We start from the raw sequence: 15,633 nt of genomic DNA on the forward strand, positions 1-15,633 counted from the left end.
TACCACAAATCAACAAGCAGTTGAGGGAAATTCCACACACAACAGCTTGGGGCTGTAAGATGAACAGCAGTTGGGTCACCTGTCTTGTTTTGTAGTGTGAGGGGCAGCCCAGCAGGTAACCTATATTTACGAATATACTGTTGTCTTTTTTTAGCAAGTGACTATTTTTTATATTTCATCTGCCTTGGGGACTGCAGTTGATTATTGAGGAACACAACCTACTAAGAAGACAGTTGTGCAACCAGGATGGGAGTGCAATGGAAATGCAAAGTGAGAGAATGTCACCACCTCTTAATGAATCACTTGGCATCAGAGCTGGCAGGGAGAGGACTGTGTTCACTCTATAAAGCCAGCCAAGGATGAGACAGATAACAATGATGCCTGCGATAAGTTCTTCACCTCTGAATGTACCTGCGTCATCTGATTTCAGCCCATGAGCTCGTTCCTCCTATGTAAAGTGATGTTCCTTTGGGCTGCTGGTTCCAGTGCGAATGAGGGCAATGGGTGCTCACTACAGTCAATGCTTGAAAACAATGTGATTTAACTGTGCCTTTCTATCCTAGGGCTTTTGTCTTTGGCCAAGATGGACAGGTCTACTAGCAGGAGACATCTGGGTCATTTCCACCTGTTAAATTGGCATCTTTAGCTTCCTTCCACCATTTATAATACTGCTCAGTCATCACTGGTGTTTCCTCACACCAGACCAGACTGACCTCTTTTAATTCCCCAATTAGCTCTTACAAGAAAGTGTTAAAGTGACATCAAAATACAGAGAATGCAGGAGTTATATTTGAAACTGAGTTAGAGCTTGAACATTTTTAAATGTTATGTACTGCAGAAAATGATTGAGGATTTTGCTTCAATGCCCTCAGGTGAAAGGTCAACCCTGCCAAAACAAGTGCTGGGTGTAATATGAATGAAGCATGTAGAGCTCAGTGCTCACTGTCACTGTTTAAAATATGAATTCCTGCCCTTACGAAGGGATACTCCAAATATCACTGAGGAACAGTGAGATGCGACGTGTGCATTGCTTGGGTGTATGCAGAATACCAACATTTTCCCCCTGCCATCTGTTTAATGAAATGTATCAGAGGATTAGAATGCAGCAAACTGCAGGATATATAACCATATGGTCACATGTCAAAGATAAATGCTTAGTAAACATTTGCTACCAAACACCAGTCTGAGGTAACGTGACGCATTTGTAGTGCCAAGCAGGCATTTAACACAGCACTTCCCAGAGATTTCACCTGTTAAATTGGTTAGAAATAAAACAGTGCCCTCTTCTGGATGGTAGACAATACAACAATGGTTCCAGGAGCTGCAGAGCTGTCAGACTGATTTATTACTCCTTGCTTGGCAAACACTTTATTCAAAGCTAATTACTTTTTGCTTACAGTAATACATATTTTTTACAACTGGGTATAATAAACTTGGCTGTAGGACTCAGCTCAAAAAAAAAACCAAAAAAAAAAAAAAAAAGTTAATTATGGCTTTCATGGAACTTTGGCATCATTCTCACAGCCAGAGGGACCAGCACAAAGACGAAGACAATGAGAGGTCAACTCCTACAGAAAACGCCCACTTCTCTTCAAACACCAGCTGGCTGAGCTCACAGCAGAAGTAAAACTAAGAGTGACATTTCCTAAATCAGACCAAGCATGAAGACGGCTACAGTTGCTGGCTTTGTAACACTAAGGTCAGGGGTCAAAAATTCATTAAGCAATTCTATAATTAACCCTCATTAATAAACAGAAAAAAATGAAAAACATCACCCACAAGGGTTAACAAGTATTTCCACAGGGGTAACCATGTTCCAGAATATTCCCAAGACCAGATAAAGGAAATCAGTCTTGTATGAAAGGTTACATTTTATGCTGTTTTAACACAGGATTCAAAAATAATTAAAAAAAAAATATTATAATATCTCAGTAGTGAATAGAAATGCAGTGGCTTTCGCAGTTAAGTTCAAAACTAATGGTACGATAAACCCAATGTGCAAGGAACAGTCATTCAACATGGATCACAACCATATCAACCTTAGTCAGGCAATTGATTATCCCAAAGGTGATTTCAACATGGCACACAGACACATGCTTCGCAGATGCATGCCCTTCATTTGTGCTGTGTTGCCACTGAGATATACACACGCATTTCTTAATGCGCAACTCAAATCAGGAGAATAAACACTCTGAAGTGAGACGTTCAAAGATCGGCACCGACCTTGCCATACACAAAAAAAAAAAAAAAACACAAAAACAAACAACCCAGTTCAATGAACTTTCAATCAGCTTCTTCAGAATCAAAGGCACAACCAGAGACTCGGTCACAAGTATGTAGAATTTTGTTGCCAACCTTAGTGACAACAGCCAAAAAGCTTTTTACAGCTGCCAAGCATGCGAGGAGCTGAGTTTACAGAAAAAGACCGAGCGGGGGGAAAAAAATCCAAAGCAACACTTAAAACATGAACATTTATTGCTTTCTATGAATACCGTATTGAAAGCCCAAGCATTCAGTTAACAGAGAAATTATATACTGTTTCACAAAGGCAGTGAACACTTATTACAATCTACAAAATCTACTTTACAGAAATTCAAAAATTCTAAATATCAAAAGTACAGTTGCAGAAACAGGTACAGGTTTGGCAGCCAGTAGTTCTTCAAGAATGGAGATGGGGGGGGTGGGGTAACAAAAAAAAATTGCAAGCTGGTTTTAAAACACTTGAACTGGCTGCCAAATTATGCTCAAAAAATAGGTTATTCAGTTGAAAATTTTTTATATAAATTACTGTGGTTCGATGCATCCGGAAATCACCCACTGCGCAGTTTAACGTTTAACGAGCTAATGGTAGTCGGTTAGATTACTCTTTCAACGCAGTGAACAGCGCACATTAGCAATGACACAAAGGGAAGGGGATGAGGAGAGAGGGTCCGTGTGACTGGGAGTTTCAGGCCAGCTTGCTAGCAGAGCTCTTGCCTCCCGACGTGTGCTGCTGGGACCTCAAGGCGCCGGAGGGGGGGAGGGGGGTGGGGGCCGGGGGCCTGGAATGTGTATTTACCGCCCGCCAGGAGGTGGTGGAGAAAAAATGCCCAAGGCTATGTGCACCACTCAAACCATTGGCATGGGGGGGCTCGGAGGGCTCCTGCTCACACCAAAGCCACAGCAAGCAACCAAAAAAAAAAAGTGGGTACCTTCAAAGAAGCTCTACAAAAAGGGATCCACAAAAAAATTTAAAAAAACAAAATAACCAGTAAGGGGGGGTGTTTTACATGAACACCAACAACTTGCAGAAACAATGGGGGCAGATAATCTTCCAGTTTAAAAACATGAAATCTGAAATAAAAACCTGCACACATTTATGCATGGCTATGGGGGGGGCGTACAAGGTATACAGCCCAAGGGCCCTGGGAGCTTTCACTGGGGGCCCACAAAGGGCCATCCTCTCCTGGAAAAGAAAGGTCTGCTTAATTTCTTAAGATTTTATTGTTGTTGTATGATACAGTGTAAAAATCAGAGGTGTGTAGCTCTTGGGAATAGGGGTGGGAGCGCACATGGGTTAGTCCTGCTCCATCGGCTCATCCACAGTCTCTGAGGCCTTTGGTCTCCAGGAGCCACTGTTCTCCAGAGCGCCCTCTGTTGGCAGCTCTGCTGTACTGCTGGGGGAGGTAGAAAGGGGCTCGTCGCTAGCCTGGCCTTCTTCGTTGCTGCTACTGCTGACTGGGTCACTGTTGTGTCCCCCTTCCCGGACATCAGGAACGGCAGACTTCGCAGACTGAGCCACCTGCTCTGATTGGTCCATTTCACTTCCATCCTCAGAGGTATGGGTGGAGCCAGGCAAGGCCTCGCTTTCCGCCTTGTCCTCACCAGTGTCCCCCGACAGCGGTTCTGTTTGCGTGCTCGATGGCTCTGAAGAGGAGAGAAACAAGAAGCATAATATTCACTCTACAGATAATTTAACAAAATAATGGTGGTTAAGTAATTAACATTTCTTAGTTATGGATACTCAGAGTAAATTTGATTGCATTCACAAAATTTTAATAAATAACTGAGGTTTATATTGTGAGGACTGGAAAAATGTCCTCACAAGCCAAAAAAAATAAAAAATGCGTGGGAATGTGGCCGAAAAGACAAAACTGTTGACATTTTAGGACAACATCATCTAATTTCATTTATAATTACTTCAAAGTACAAGGGGTAGAATAAATGGACTAATAATTACACAACTAAATTAGATACATCTAGTAAAGTGTGATTTAAGCAATGGGCTATGGGGGGAAATGTACACCACTTGATTTTCAGATTATGCATTTCTTTACATCTTATTAATAATTGCACTGTGTCCATTCACCCTCAGTGACTAAGTGTTTGGAACAGGATAGGTTCACAGGCTAAATTACTATGGCAACATGTAGGTCTATCAGTTAGCTACATTTCCCTGTAAAAGGCAGTCCCCAGGTAAAGGAAAACTTCCTAAGCCTTTGTGAAATTTGTAGCCAAATCGGAACAGATACATACAGTTCTTATTTAGCATCAGTTAGTGAAACGTTTGTCTTAGTATATATTTTACATTTCAATGCATAAACACTAAAACCCTTTCAAATACACAAAAAAAAATAGGAAAAATTATAAAATATATTTTTAATGGTACTACATACAGTACTGCACTGAAGTGAGAGCAAATCTGTGTGTCGGTATACAGTACGATCAAAATCATTTAAGAAACAGTTCTTAAAAGCAGTTGAGGTAGAAAAAAATATTAAAGGTTAACACTCTCCTTCCACTGATGTTTTGCATATCAGAAGGGGTATTCGTGAAGTAACATTACAACAACTGCTGAAGCCGTGCAATGTTTTCATGAGTCACAAGGTAGTGCATGCGTTTGCCATTACGAACCATTGTATTTCATTCAAATTATTTATAAATTATGGGCTTTATGCCAGTCCATCGGCAAATAAAAGTTGTCCGTAAGAAGGACCCGGGGACTTGCCATACTGAAAATTTGGCGTTAAAACGGCAAATAATCCACGTATACCGGTTAAACTGATTTCGTAGCAAACCCCTTAGAGTTAGTCACATTTATACGTTATTTAAATATTTTTCACTATCACACTAAAAGTAAGATTTTTAAAGAATCGGCAAGGCTTTAATTAGTTCGGCTGAAATTTAAGACGAGACTTTTTGACGCCCTGACAGACACACAAGCAGTACCTTGATCCTCAGACACCAGCATGTCTGCAGCTCTGCTGTCCACGTCCTCACTGCAAACATCGGAGGACGACTCGGGACGCTCGCAGGAGCTCTCCGCAACCGGCGGGCTAGCAGACTCCCTGGCCACCGGCTCCTCATTAACGTCATCTTCATTCTCGTTCTGCTCCGCCTCATCTTTGTCGAACTTCAGCCTTTTGACCTCATGCTGCTCAGCCTCCACAGAGCAGTCATCCTCTATGTGCTTGTTCTTCACTGGACTGCCCAGGGAACCCTCTGCTTCTGATACTGAGGAAGCGCTGTGCGCACACACACACACACACACACACAGACACAAAGAAACACATGAGCTCATGCGGCTGCCAAGCACCGTAGCTGTAAAGATTTGGAGGGAAACCTGCAGGAGGTGTGCCAAGTACCCAATTCTACAGGACAATAACAGGTCTGACCAATACAACATACTAGAAATATATTTAACAACGGCACTGCAGTGGAGAGGGTCAGCAGCAGTAAGTTCCTGGAGGTGTCCTTGGCAGGAGACCTGACCTCAACCATTAAGACCACAACCTTCATCTGGCACAAAAAGGCAGCAGCCAGAGTTCTCACAAAAAGTAAAAAATATGAAGACTAGCTCTGTTCTATGCTCCCTTCATTGGCTTCCAGTTAAGTCTCGGATTGATTATTTGCTATTAACTTATAAAGCACTGAATGCCCTCGTACCAGAATACCTTAGAGTTACTCTCACAACCTTCAACACAAGGAGTAGGATATCTGTCAGTACCTAGAGTAGAAGGAACTACGGCAGGCTGCGGAGTATTCTCCTACAGAGCTCTGCAGCTGTGGGATAGTCTTCCAGCAGACGTGTGAGATTCAGGCTCACTCTCCATATTCAAGTCTAGACCAAAAACGCAGTTTGGCTTATTATTTTAGCTTCTAGCTGACTACAGACCCCCAGTTAGGCCTATAGTGTGAGGTGTAGAGCTGGGTGGGGATCAGTGCCATTGATTTGGATGAACTGAACTGACAGTCTGTCACTCTAGCTTCACACCCCCTTGTGGAAGTCTCTCCCGCCCACCCTGCTGCCCGCCCTGCTGCCGTGTGACGTCTCTCCCGCCCGCCCTGCTGCCGTGTGACGTCTCTCCCGCCCGCCCTGCTGCCGTGTGACGTCTCTCCCGCCCGCCCTGCTGCCGTGTGACGTCTCTCCCGCCCGCCCTGCTGCCGTGTGACGTCTCTCCCGCCCGCCCTGCTGCCGTGTGACGTCTCTCCCGCCCGCCCTGCTGCCGTGTGACGTCTCTCCCGCCCGCCCTGCTGCCGTGTGACGTCTCTCCCGCCCGCCCTGCTGCCGTGTGACGTCTCTCCCGCCCGCCCTGCTGCCGTGTGACGTCTCTCCCGCCCGCCCTGCTGCCGTGTGACGTCTCTCCCGCCCGCCCTGCTGCCGTGTGACGTCTCTCCCGCCCGCCCTGCTGCCGTGTGACGTCTCTCCCGCCCGCCCTGCTGCCGTGTGACGTCTCTCCCGCCCGCCCTGCTGCCGTGTGACGTCTCTCCCGCCCGCCCTGCTGCCGTGTGACGTCTCTCCCGCCCGCCCTGCTGCCTGTGACGTCTCTCCCGCCCGCCCTGCTGCCTGTGACGTCTCTCCCGTCCGCCCTGCTGCCTGAGACGGCTCTCCCGTCCGCCCTGCTGCCTGAGACGGCTCTCCCGCCCGCCCTGCTGCCTGAGACGGCTCTCCCGCCCGCCCTGCTGCCTGAGACGTCTCTCCCGCCCGCCCTGCTGACGTCTCTCCCGCCCGCCCTGCTGCCCGCTCGCCCGCCCGCCCTGCTGCCCGCTCGCCCGCCTGTGACGTCTCTCCTGCCCACCCTGCTGCCATACCATCATTCATGCTGCCATCGGAAGCAGAACCATCACCTGCTTATCCTGCACATTTGCATTTGAATCTTAAAATTTGGACTGTATAAATTAGGATTTTGTTCATGTCCTCTGTCAGCCCATGGAGGATGGCCTACTTTATGTCTGGCTCCCCCCAAGGTTTCTTCCTTGTCACTGCCACCTCTGGCTTGCTCACTGGGGGCTTTGGGCAGGGATAATTTAAAGTGCTTTGAGACAATGTAATGCTGTGAAAATGCACTATACAAATAAAACTAAATTGAACTGAATCACACAGAAGGCTCCACCCCCTCCAGAGCCAAAAGACGGCAAGTCTCACCGCGCCAGCCCTCATCAACTATTACAGGGACACCACTGAAAGTGTACTAAATGGTCGCATCACTTCCTGGTTCAGTAACAGTAAAGAGATTGAATAGCACCAACTGAACAGGACAATGAAGACAGTTGAAAAGATAACTGGTACATCTGTCCTTCTCCTTTGGAGATTCACCACCAACGCTGCGCTTTCTGGGCCTCCAGCTTTACTAGAGATCCCTCACGCCACTCGGACAGATTGTTTTTCTCTTGCATTCTGGTAAGTTTTGGGTGCATCCAAACCAGGACCAACAGGCAGCAAAACAGCCTCTTCCCCCAGGCTGTTAGACTCCTGAATACTCACAAGCACTGAATACTCACAAGCACTGAATACTCACAAGCACACACACTCCCTCCCATCACTGGTCACTTTACAGTCTCCTTTTTGAACATATTTATTTTTATCTATTTCTATACATCTTTTGTATTTTATACCCTTCTTTTTATTGTGATATCCATTTATTTGTCTATTATGACACTGTTTGGGTTTGAGGGAGCGACATCTTTATGTATGTGAATACACTAAAAAATGAGAAAGGAAAATGAGTCTTAATCTGAAACTAAACACAGCAATAATGGAGGACTGAATCAGCAGCCATGGGCTCACAGCCTACTGCAGCGTACATACACACGCTCAATTTAGGCTCTTCCAATTCACATCAGTCACACATTTTTACACTGTGAGAGAAAACCAAAGGATCCGGAGAAACCATGCGCACAGGGGGAAAACATGCAAACTCCGCACACACAAAGCAGTGGAGTGCAGTGACGACGGTAAGCACTGCACTTCCCTCAGTACTAGGTCAGCACGACGTGTGATGCTAGTACCAACACTGCAATCTAAAACATGTTTAAAAAATAAATACATAAAATATAATCAGCCTGAAGTTGAGCTCTGCACAGACTCTCCACATGTGCCAATCAATCAGTTTTGTCCATGTTGTTGCACTCACGCATAGACAGGGCGGCGCATTTGTGACAATAAAAAAACAAACAAGAACTGCTCACCAAATCACATTCATGTTCATCCGAATGAAAATATTTCAATTGGTTTAAAAAAATTAAATAAAATAAAAAAAAATTATGATTACAGGGAGCAAATAACACTACAGATTTATGACCTCACCGCTTTATAAAAGTGGATGTTTTACAACAGACCCACTTAGTGGGATGGAACACATGTGTCTGTATGCGCTGCTATCCCCATACCTGATGGCCTTCTCTCCCTGCACTGCGGGGGGCTCCTTACTCTCCGTGCTGTCAGGGAGGCCATTGGTGGCTGGCGAACTGCACAGTGAGAGCTTAGGCCGGGCCAGCGGTCTGGGGGTGCCAGGCCCGTTTATGTTTCTTCCAGAACAGGAGGGAGGGGAAACAAATATTAACAAGCAAAAACTGTTAGGATGAACTATCCCCAGTCAGGGGGTGCTGCTGAATGAACACGGCCGGCAGATAGAGACGGACCCCTCACCTGTCTGTATAAGAAGATGCATTCCCTGGGAACATGACCCCATTCATCCTGCTGACACTGCTGGACCCGTTTTTCCTTCAAAGCACACAAAACAGCCCTCTAAGGCCATGTCCACGCTGCTATGATTTTGCTTAAAAACGCAGACATTAGTCCACACTACCCCAGGAAGTTTTCAAAACCCAAACACTGAAATTTTGAAAACGCACTCAGAGCCACATACTTCTGAAAAGTACATTTTTGTGTTGCAGTGTGAATGAGTGAAGAGAGATTTTTGAAAATGCAGATGCTAAAAGTGCCCTGTTCGGTTTTTACTTATCACGTGGCCTTTCCCTGACTTGATCCCATTAGTTACAACCTCTCGTTGTCTGACTCATTACCTAACCTAACCAACATTCATGAAATGAGGCTTGCAAAATTCTGGGAATTTTCAAAAGTTGGAAACTTTCCATGGGAATTAATAGAAATATATGGAAATGAATGTGAATAAACTGGAAATTTGCTAAATTGCAGGTTAGTTTATAACAGGGAGTTTAAATGTAGCTGGAACTAGATCAGATTAAATGTAAATTCAGCTGAATTTCTACCCTGCACTGTGCATTCCCCCATTACACGGACAGAATTTCTAGTATCCTCCATACTACAGCAAGATTGCTGAAGCCACACTACTGCATTTGAGCCCAAGACTACATCCAGTCAAGTAAGTTTTGATGATATTACTGGGTTAAATATATTTGATCTATGGAATTAAAGTTTAACTAATAAATACTAAATAGAAATGTGTTATATAGTAGCCAGCTAGCTGGTAAATCAGATATGCTAACTAGCTAACACCATTTCATTAACAATTTAACCAATTGGGACCCAATCGCTGGACAATATGTTTATTTAGTTTAAAAACAATTCATGAGTCCTTTGACGCACAGAAATCATAAACAAATTGTCAAAATCATAAGATGCCAAACTTGACGGCACTAGCCGTGATTTAACGGTATAACCAAGTACTTGTGAATAATCGTGTGCATAAAAACACCCCAAAATAAGCATCTGCATCAAAACACACTGCTTACAAGTCATTCTGTGTTGCATTATTCATAGTTTCAAACAACAAAAAAATGCAGCATTCTATTGATTAGGAAATAATTTGCCTGATATTTTCACAGTATTCATTCACAAAAGTTTGTATATGGCTGTTTGATGTCAAGCTGAACATTTCCAAAATTTCCCAGCTTAACTTCCCATGGAAGGTTTCTAGAAAATAGCATTTTACACAGGGTGACTACTGCATATTTATGCAAAATGTTTTTGAGACTGTGTCGATGCATGAGTGCCCAATATAGGCTAATAACTACACCATGTACATTTTCTCTCATTTCAGTGTGGATTTAAAAAATAAAATAAAAACCTTTTGCAAACAATGTGAAAGTACCTGTGTGGATGGAGATCATTTCTGCTTGAAAACATTTTTAAATGAAAATGTAGCAGTGTGGACATTTGGCATGAATTCAAATTTACAGTAAACCCCCTTATCCAAAGACACTTAATGTTTATAGTCTTCACACTATGGCACCTACAGCCAACATAGAGGTGACACTGATTTAATGTTACTGTAAATATACTGATTGAGGTGAAACAAACACTGCCCCCCACATCAAATCAATTACAGGCTTACATGAGATTAGCTGGAGCTCAGTAGTTACGCAACTAAGCATTAAAGATCTCCTATAACAAAAAAAAAAAAAAAAAACACTGGACCTGTGACTATTATTAGTATAGGTGGCCTACATTCTCATTTCTAATTTCACGTTTCCCTTTTCTTAGAACATTTCAAAAGAAAATGTTACTACAATGTTCGTAACTTTTTTCTGGCTAGAATAAGTATTTTAAGAAAATACATTGTGTAACACTACGTCAATGCACTGCAATCCAATGCACTGTATATAAGCTGGAGCATTCTATAAATAAACCTATTGCTACCACAAGCCACTCATACAAGCTAGAACTTTCAAATAACACCATACAAGAGTAAAATTACAGAGAATTTACTTACTCTGTGGTGGGATAGACACAGCTGACCACCATTACATTCTGAAAAATTACAAAAATCATTTTAATTCTACGTAATTATAGAAGTATATAATTTTATGTGTCCCCTCCCTCCCTTCCAGTAACTGTCTGGAATTGGAAAACATGTCGTGCATTGTGAATGTTTTAAATCATACTGATTAATTAAATTAAGAATGAGTGATATCCATTCATACCATTTTTCTTTGTGTTCCATATTACCCTTTTGAGCACAATCAATGAAGCAGGTGGAAAAATTTCACTACATACAGATACAGTCTGTGTATACAGCAAATAAAATTTGAAATATGATACCTGAGAGCAAGACATACCTTCTCGACTCCTCTTAGGAATTTGTCTGTCCCTGTGTAGTTCCTCTTTGGTTCAGTGAGTAACTCACACAGGCGTTGAATAGTAAAGGGGATTCTGGGGGAGACAAACTGAGTGAGCTGCACTGCAAAAACCAAATGAAAACACTAAAGTCAGGCCACACCATTTCAGTGCAAAAGTGCAAAACATGCAAGCAAAACAACTGGGTATTGCCACCTTTAGAGTTAAGGGTTTTAACCAGGCTTGAGCCTTTGGTTGGGGGGGGGGGGGGTCCCATTTGCTACTCCGCAATTTGTATCATGAGATCGCCTCCCACTCAGATGTGATGTGTCCCTTTTTGATCACAAACAATCCCCCCAATAACTAACAAAATGACTTGTTCATTCCCCATTATTTTGGGAAGGCAGTGTAGTGTTGCATTGTGTCTGAAGTTTAGCCTATTACCTTTCTGCATTTCCCATGCTTCTTTAGCATAAAGGTCCCAGTTCCTGTTGTGCAGTGTGAAAGCCATACACGACAGTGGCCAGGAGCTGCCCTGAAGACACATCACTTACCCATTGTACCCATCCACAATCTTTAGTATCCTCTCTTTCATCTCTTCGAAAGGAATGTACTCCACGTTGGGATTGGCCGGGCCACGCTGCTCTGGGCTTGAGGCCCGGAAGTCATCCATAACCTTTTCCAGCTTGAAGAGGAAGTAGCTTTTAAACTGCGACCACTGGAGCCTAGATGAAAGGGAGTATTTTGACTTAACAGAACCATTATCATTCAAATTAATGAATAAATAGACAGAAAACCATTATTTAAATGACCAACATCCTACAGATGGTATTGGGGTGGGGGAGATTACAAAGGACAAACTTCTTGATTGAATAGGTGATTATATACCACAGTCAATCGTATACTCACATTTCATGTGGGAATACGAAAGGGATAACATGGAACCAAATGGAACATACAGCAGTCCAAAAAGGCACTGCACAAGAAAGTAAAACTGCCCAAGAATATCTGAAGCTCCTGAGGCAGCTTGTTTCAGCTGAGCGCTTTCATCAGGTCATTATTGGAGGTCTCCTGATTCAGCTCCCTGCATAGCTACACCTGAACACTAAATGCCGACTCATCCACAAAGGCACTGGGGGCTACACCTGAGCACAATGGTGCTCCCCGATTTCCAAAGGTCAAGCGAGTACATTAACATGCAAAGTAGTGCAACAAAAAACCCTTGACCTTCCTAGCCCACTTCCTGAACCATACGTCATTCCAACTCAAAGCATTTTTGTATTATGAGAAATACACAAATATAGAATTTTTCAGAAAATCTGGAATTCCAGCAAAGAAAATTGGGCTTCTTCTTGATCATTTGGCAGTTCTACAGGTCCATAAGGAACTGTATTATATGCCCTGATAACAGTAAACTTGCATTGAGATCATAAATAATATTTACCACATAAGTACAAAATTTTTTCCTCATATAGATTAAAAGTAATTGCTTCTTTGCTTTTCACCATTTTGGCTTAAAGGTTTCGTAGAAATGCTCCATTTTTGGATAGTAGGGGAAACCTGTACTAAATGTTTAACTCACTAAAACTGAATTCCCATATGATGAATATTAACAAGGCCCTTAACCCCTGGCTCCCTGGGCACTGTGACAGGTGGCTGCCCTTCGCAGCCAGTTTGCTACCACCTACAGAGAGCAAGTTGTGGAAGGTGTAAAGAATTTCCCCATGGGGATCAATAAAGTATCAATTATTAATTATTATTATTATAAAGCATCCATTCGCTTTTGTTATTCAGACACATTGCCTTTGGTTTACAGCCATCCATCCATCTTCTGTACCCGGTTCGCCAGTTTAGGGTCATGAGGGGTCCAGAGCGTATCTCAGAAGATACGGGCGGAAGGCAGCAAATAACCCATGATGGAGCCTTGGGTTTACAATCGTTTCTTATCGTTTTTGTATTTGCAATTTTAGTAATAAAGAACTACAAAACAAATTCAGTTTTCCCTGCTGTACTGAAATTACACCAAACCGTGAACACAAAACCGAGGTTGATACTGAACCATGCATTTTGTGTACGGTTACATCCCTAGTAGAGGAATCATCCTTCTGTGCAGGTCTCACATTTCACTACTGCCAGGAATGAAAAACTATCCAAGAACATGACAGGAGCAAAGGAAACACTTAAAAAAAAAAAAAACCCTGTGACACATGGTCAAACATAATGAAGTGTTAAAGCTTTTTCACTGAAGACTACATGCAGTTACTTTGCAGTGCTGCACCAAAAGCCAGACACTGCACAACATATGAAGAATTTGACCATGGCAGTTTTCAGCACTCTCCCTTTTAAAGCCTATTTGAATATCCCAAGTCACCTTTTCTTCCAGTGGGATGGAAGCAAATTAAAATGCCTCATTCAGAAGCTAAATGTCTCTAATATTATGGTAAACAATGAAGGATAACAATTATAAAATCTCAATAACATATACAAGTCATCTATGTATCAGCAGCCAGCCATAAATCACCTTGAAAGGGTATAACATTTCCTGAAATAGTTACATTTTAAAATTCTTCTGTAATAATGTATTTTTTCTGTTTTTCTGTTACTACAACACTCACCTTATACTGGACTGACTGACACAATTACCAGTCGACTACTGAATGGTTGTAGTAATCATAAATGCAGTGTTTACAAAAAATAAAGTGTCAAAGCTGGAAGATACCAGTATTACATCAAGACAAAAATCCAGCTTTTGCTTTTTCTCCCAAAAAGCAACACATTTTAGACACAATGTCACATTTAAATCCACTTCTTGTTTTGTCTCATGTAAGCAATGACGCCCGAGGCAAAGCCCAGGATCTCCAAGGTGTGGAAAGAAACATGCACCCTTCATACCAGACCAGAATGACTACACAACCCTTCCATGATTTAACATCTATGCAAAATTCAACAAAATCACAATTTCAGGTAACTGGAAGACAGCAGCTACAAGTGAAAACAAAGAGTATAAGGTTTATTTTGTGCTATAGGTAATATGTACCTACAATGTCTGCCAACCCTTCTCAGTTTGCTGAGTCTGCTACAGGTGTCTGCCTGCCAACCGCTCCCTTCCTTTGGCAGAATTTAAGAAGCAGCACTCTTTCAGTGCTATATGTCTGAACTATCACAGGGATACATGTGTTCTTGGTAAGATTTAAAAATCAGGAAAAATGCGTTTCTCCGACTGGAGATGGGAGGAAGAAAATAAGAAAATGAAACTGAGAATATATGAGAGAGAGAGAGAAGAGAGAGAAGAGAGAGAGAGAGAGAGAGCTAGCTGTCTCGGCTAGCTGGGTAGCTAACAGGCCTCTACTTATGCGCGGCCGGCTGGCTGCTGTTGGATATACTTACACAGTCTCTCCAGTTTTGGCGACATGGCATAGAAACTGGTCTAGGACCGGACACGCTTCTTTCTTCCCTTTCCTTTCAAAATCTGAAAATATGGAAATACGATTGACATTTAAAAATACATCTAATACAGTTTCCCCACACTCAATCTACCTGTTCTATTCAGCAAAAAAAAAAGTTAAAAACCGGGAGTCCTGAGCCTAGATTAAGCGATAAGTTCTCTTAAATTGGGGGGGGTAATCACGTGACGGTGTCCTCTCCGTCACCACGGCTCGTACGTTTGTGTCTCCACCAACACGCCGCCCGCACGGCTAACCAGCTAACTACAGTAACTACCCAGCACCGGCTTCAGGGTAAAGTACGCTGCCTTATAAACCCGGACTGCTAAAACCTTGACAGTGAGAGCCCATTTCAATCGGCCACACGGTGTTACAACTTTGTGATATCATAAACGGAGACCCCTTCAATTTAAATTTTCCTGACACAAAATTAGCAACATTCAACACCCTTGCTAGCCAGTTAGCCTCTCGCCGTTCAAATTCTAATAGTATTTCCTTCGGCCTTAAACGCCTCTTTCCTCTGACATCCACTCAGCGCCTAGACAACAGGAATAACCTTTGAAAGCCTCCAGAAGTGTATCGATCTCCATAATTGTTGTATTTTCTCTCCCCTCCGTAATCCAACAGGAAACAGAAAGCTGGCACTGCGACCGAAACAAAAAATCAGCAGCAGCAGCACTTCAATATGGCGCCCGTGACGTCACTACCCGCTTACGGAGCGACTGAGCATGTCCGTCACAGCTCGCCGCTCAAGTAGCCGCTCGGACCGCGACTTATTTAAACGGACCATCTCGTCACAGACGGAGGTCTTCGCGGCGGGCGCGTGGCCGTGTGTGACGCTGGAGACAAGTGTTACGTGAACGTCACATGCACGTGCATAGTGCATCGGAA

The 15,633-nt window shown here is 43.2% G+C and overlaps 1 protein-coding gene across 1 annotated transcript; it reads right to left on the minus strand.

Annotated features, from left to right (window-relative positions):
* Positions 1 to 1,352: 1,352 nt before the first annotated feature.
* Positions 1,353 to 15,433, minus strand: ppp4r2a (protein phosphatase 4, regulatory subunit 2a). Its single transcript, XM_072712885.1, has 9 exons — positions 15,299 to 15,433; positions 14,687 to 14,768; positions 11,854 to 12,024; positions 11,302 to 11,395; positions 10,956 to 10,993; positions 8,909 to 8,983; positions 8,650 to 8,787; positions 5,209 to 5,504; positions 1,353 to 3,906 (listed from the first exon to the last, which is right to left on the minus strand). Exons 1-9 carry the CDS (start codon positions 15,330 to 15,332, stop codon positions 3,557 to 3,559), a joined length of 1,278 nt encoding a protein of 425 aa, XP_072568986.1. The 5' UTR covers positions 15,333 to 15,433; the 3' UTR covers positions 1,353 to 3,556.
* Between the last annotated feature and the right edge of the window lie 200 nt (positions 15,434 to 15,633).

The sequence above is a fragment of the Paramormyrops kingsleyae genome, chromosome 6 (assembly GCF_048594095.1).
Source record: "Paramormyrops kingsleyae isolate MSU_618 chromosome 6, PKINGS_0.4, whole genome shotgun sequence".
NCBI lineage: Eukaryota > Metazoa > Chordata > Actinopteri > Osteoglossiformes > Mormyridae > Paramormyrops > Paramormyrops kingsleyae.

Coding starts and splice junctions, on each gene's coding strand:
- ppp4r2a (XM_072712885.1), bottom strand. CDS start 15,332: ATGGAGATCGATACACTTCTGGAGGCTTTCAAAG. Junction 12,025..14,686: donor GCCAAAACTGGAGAGACTGT/GTAAGTATATCC, acceptor CCTTTCATCTAG/GCTCCAGTGGTCGCAGTTTA. Junction 10,994..11,301: donor TCCTAAGAGGAGTCGAGAAG/GTATGTCTTGCT, acceptor GTAATTTTTCAG/AATGTAATGGTGGTCAGCTG.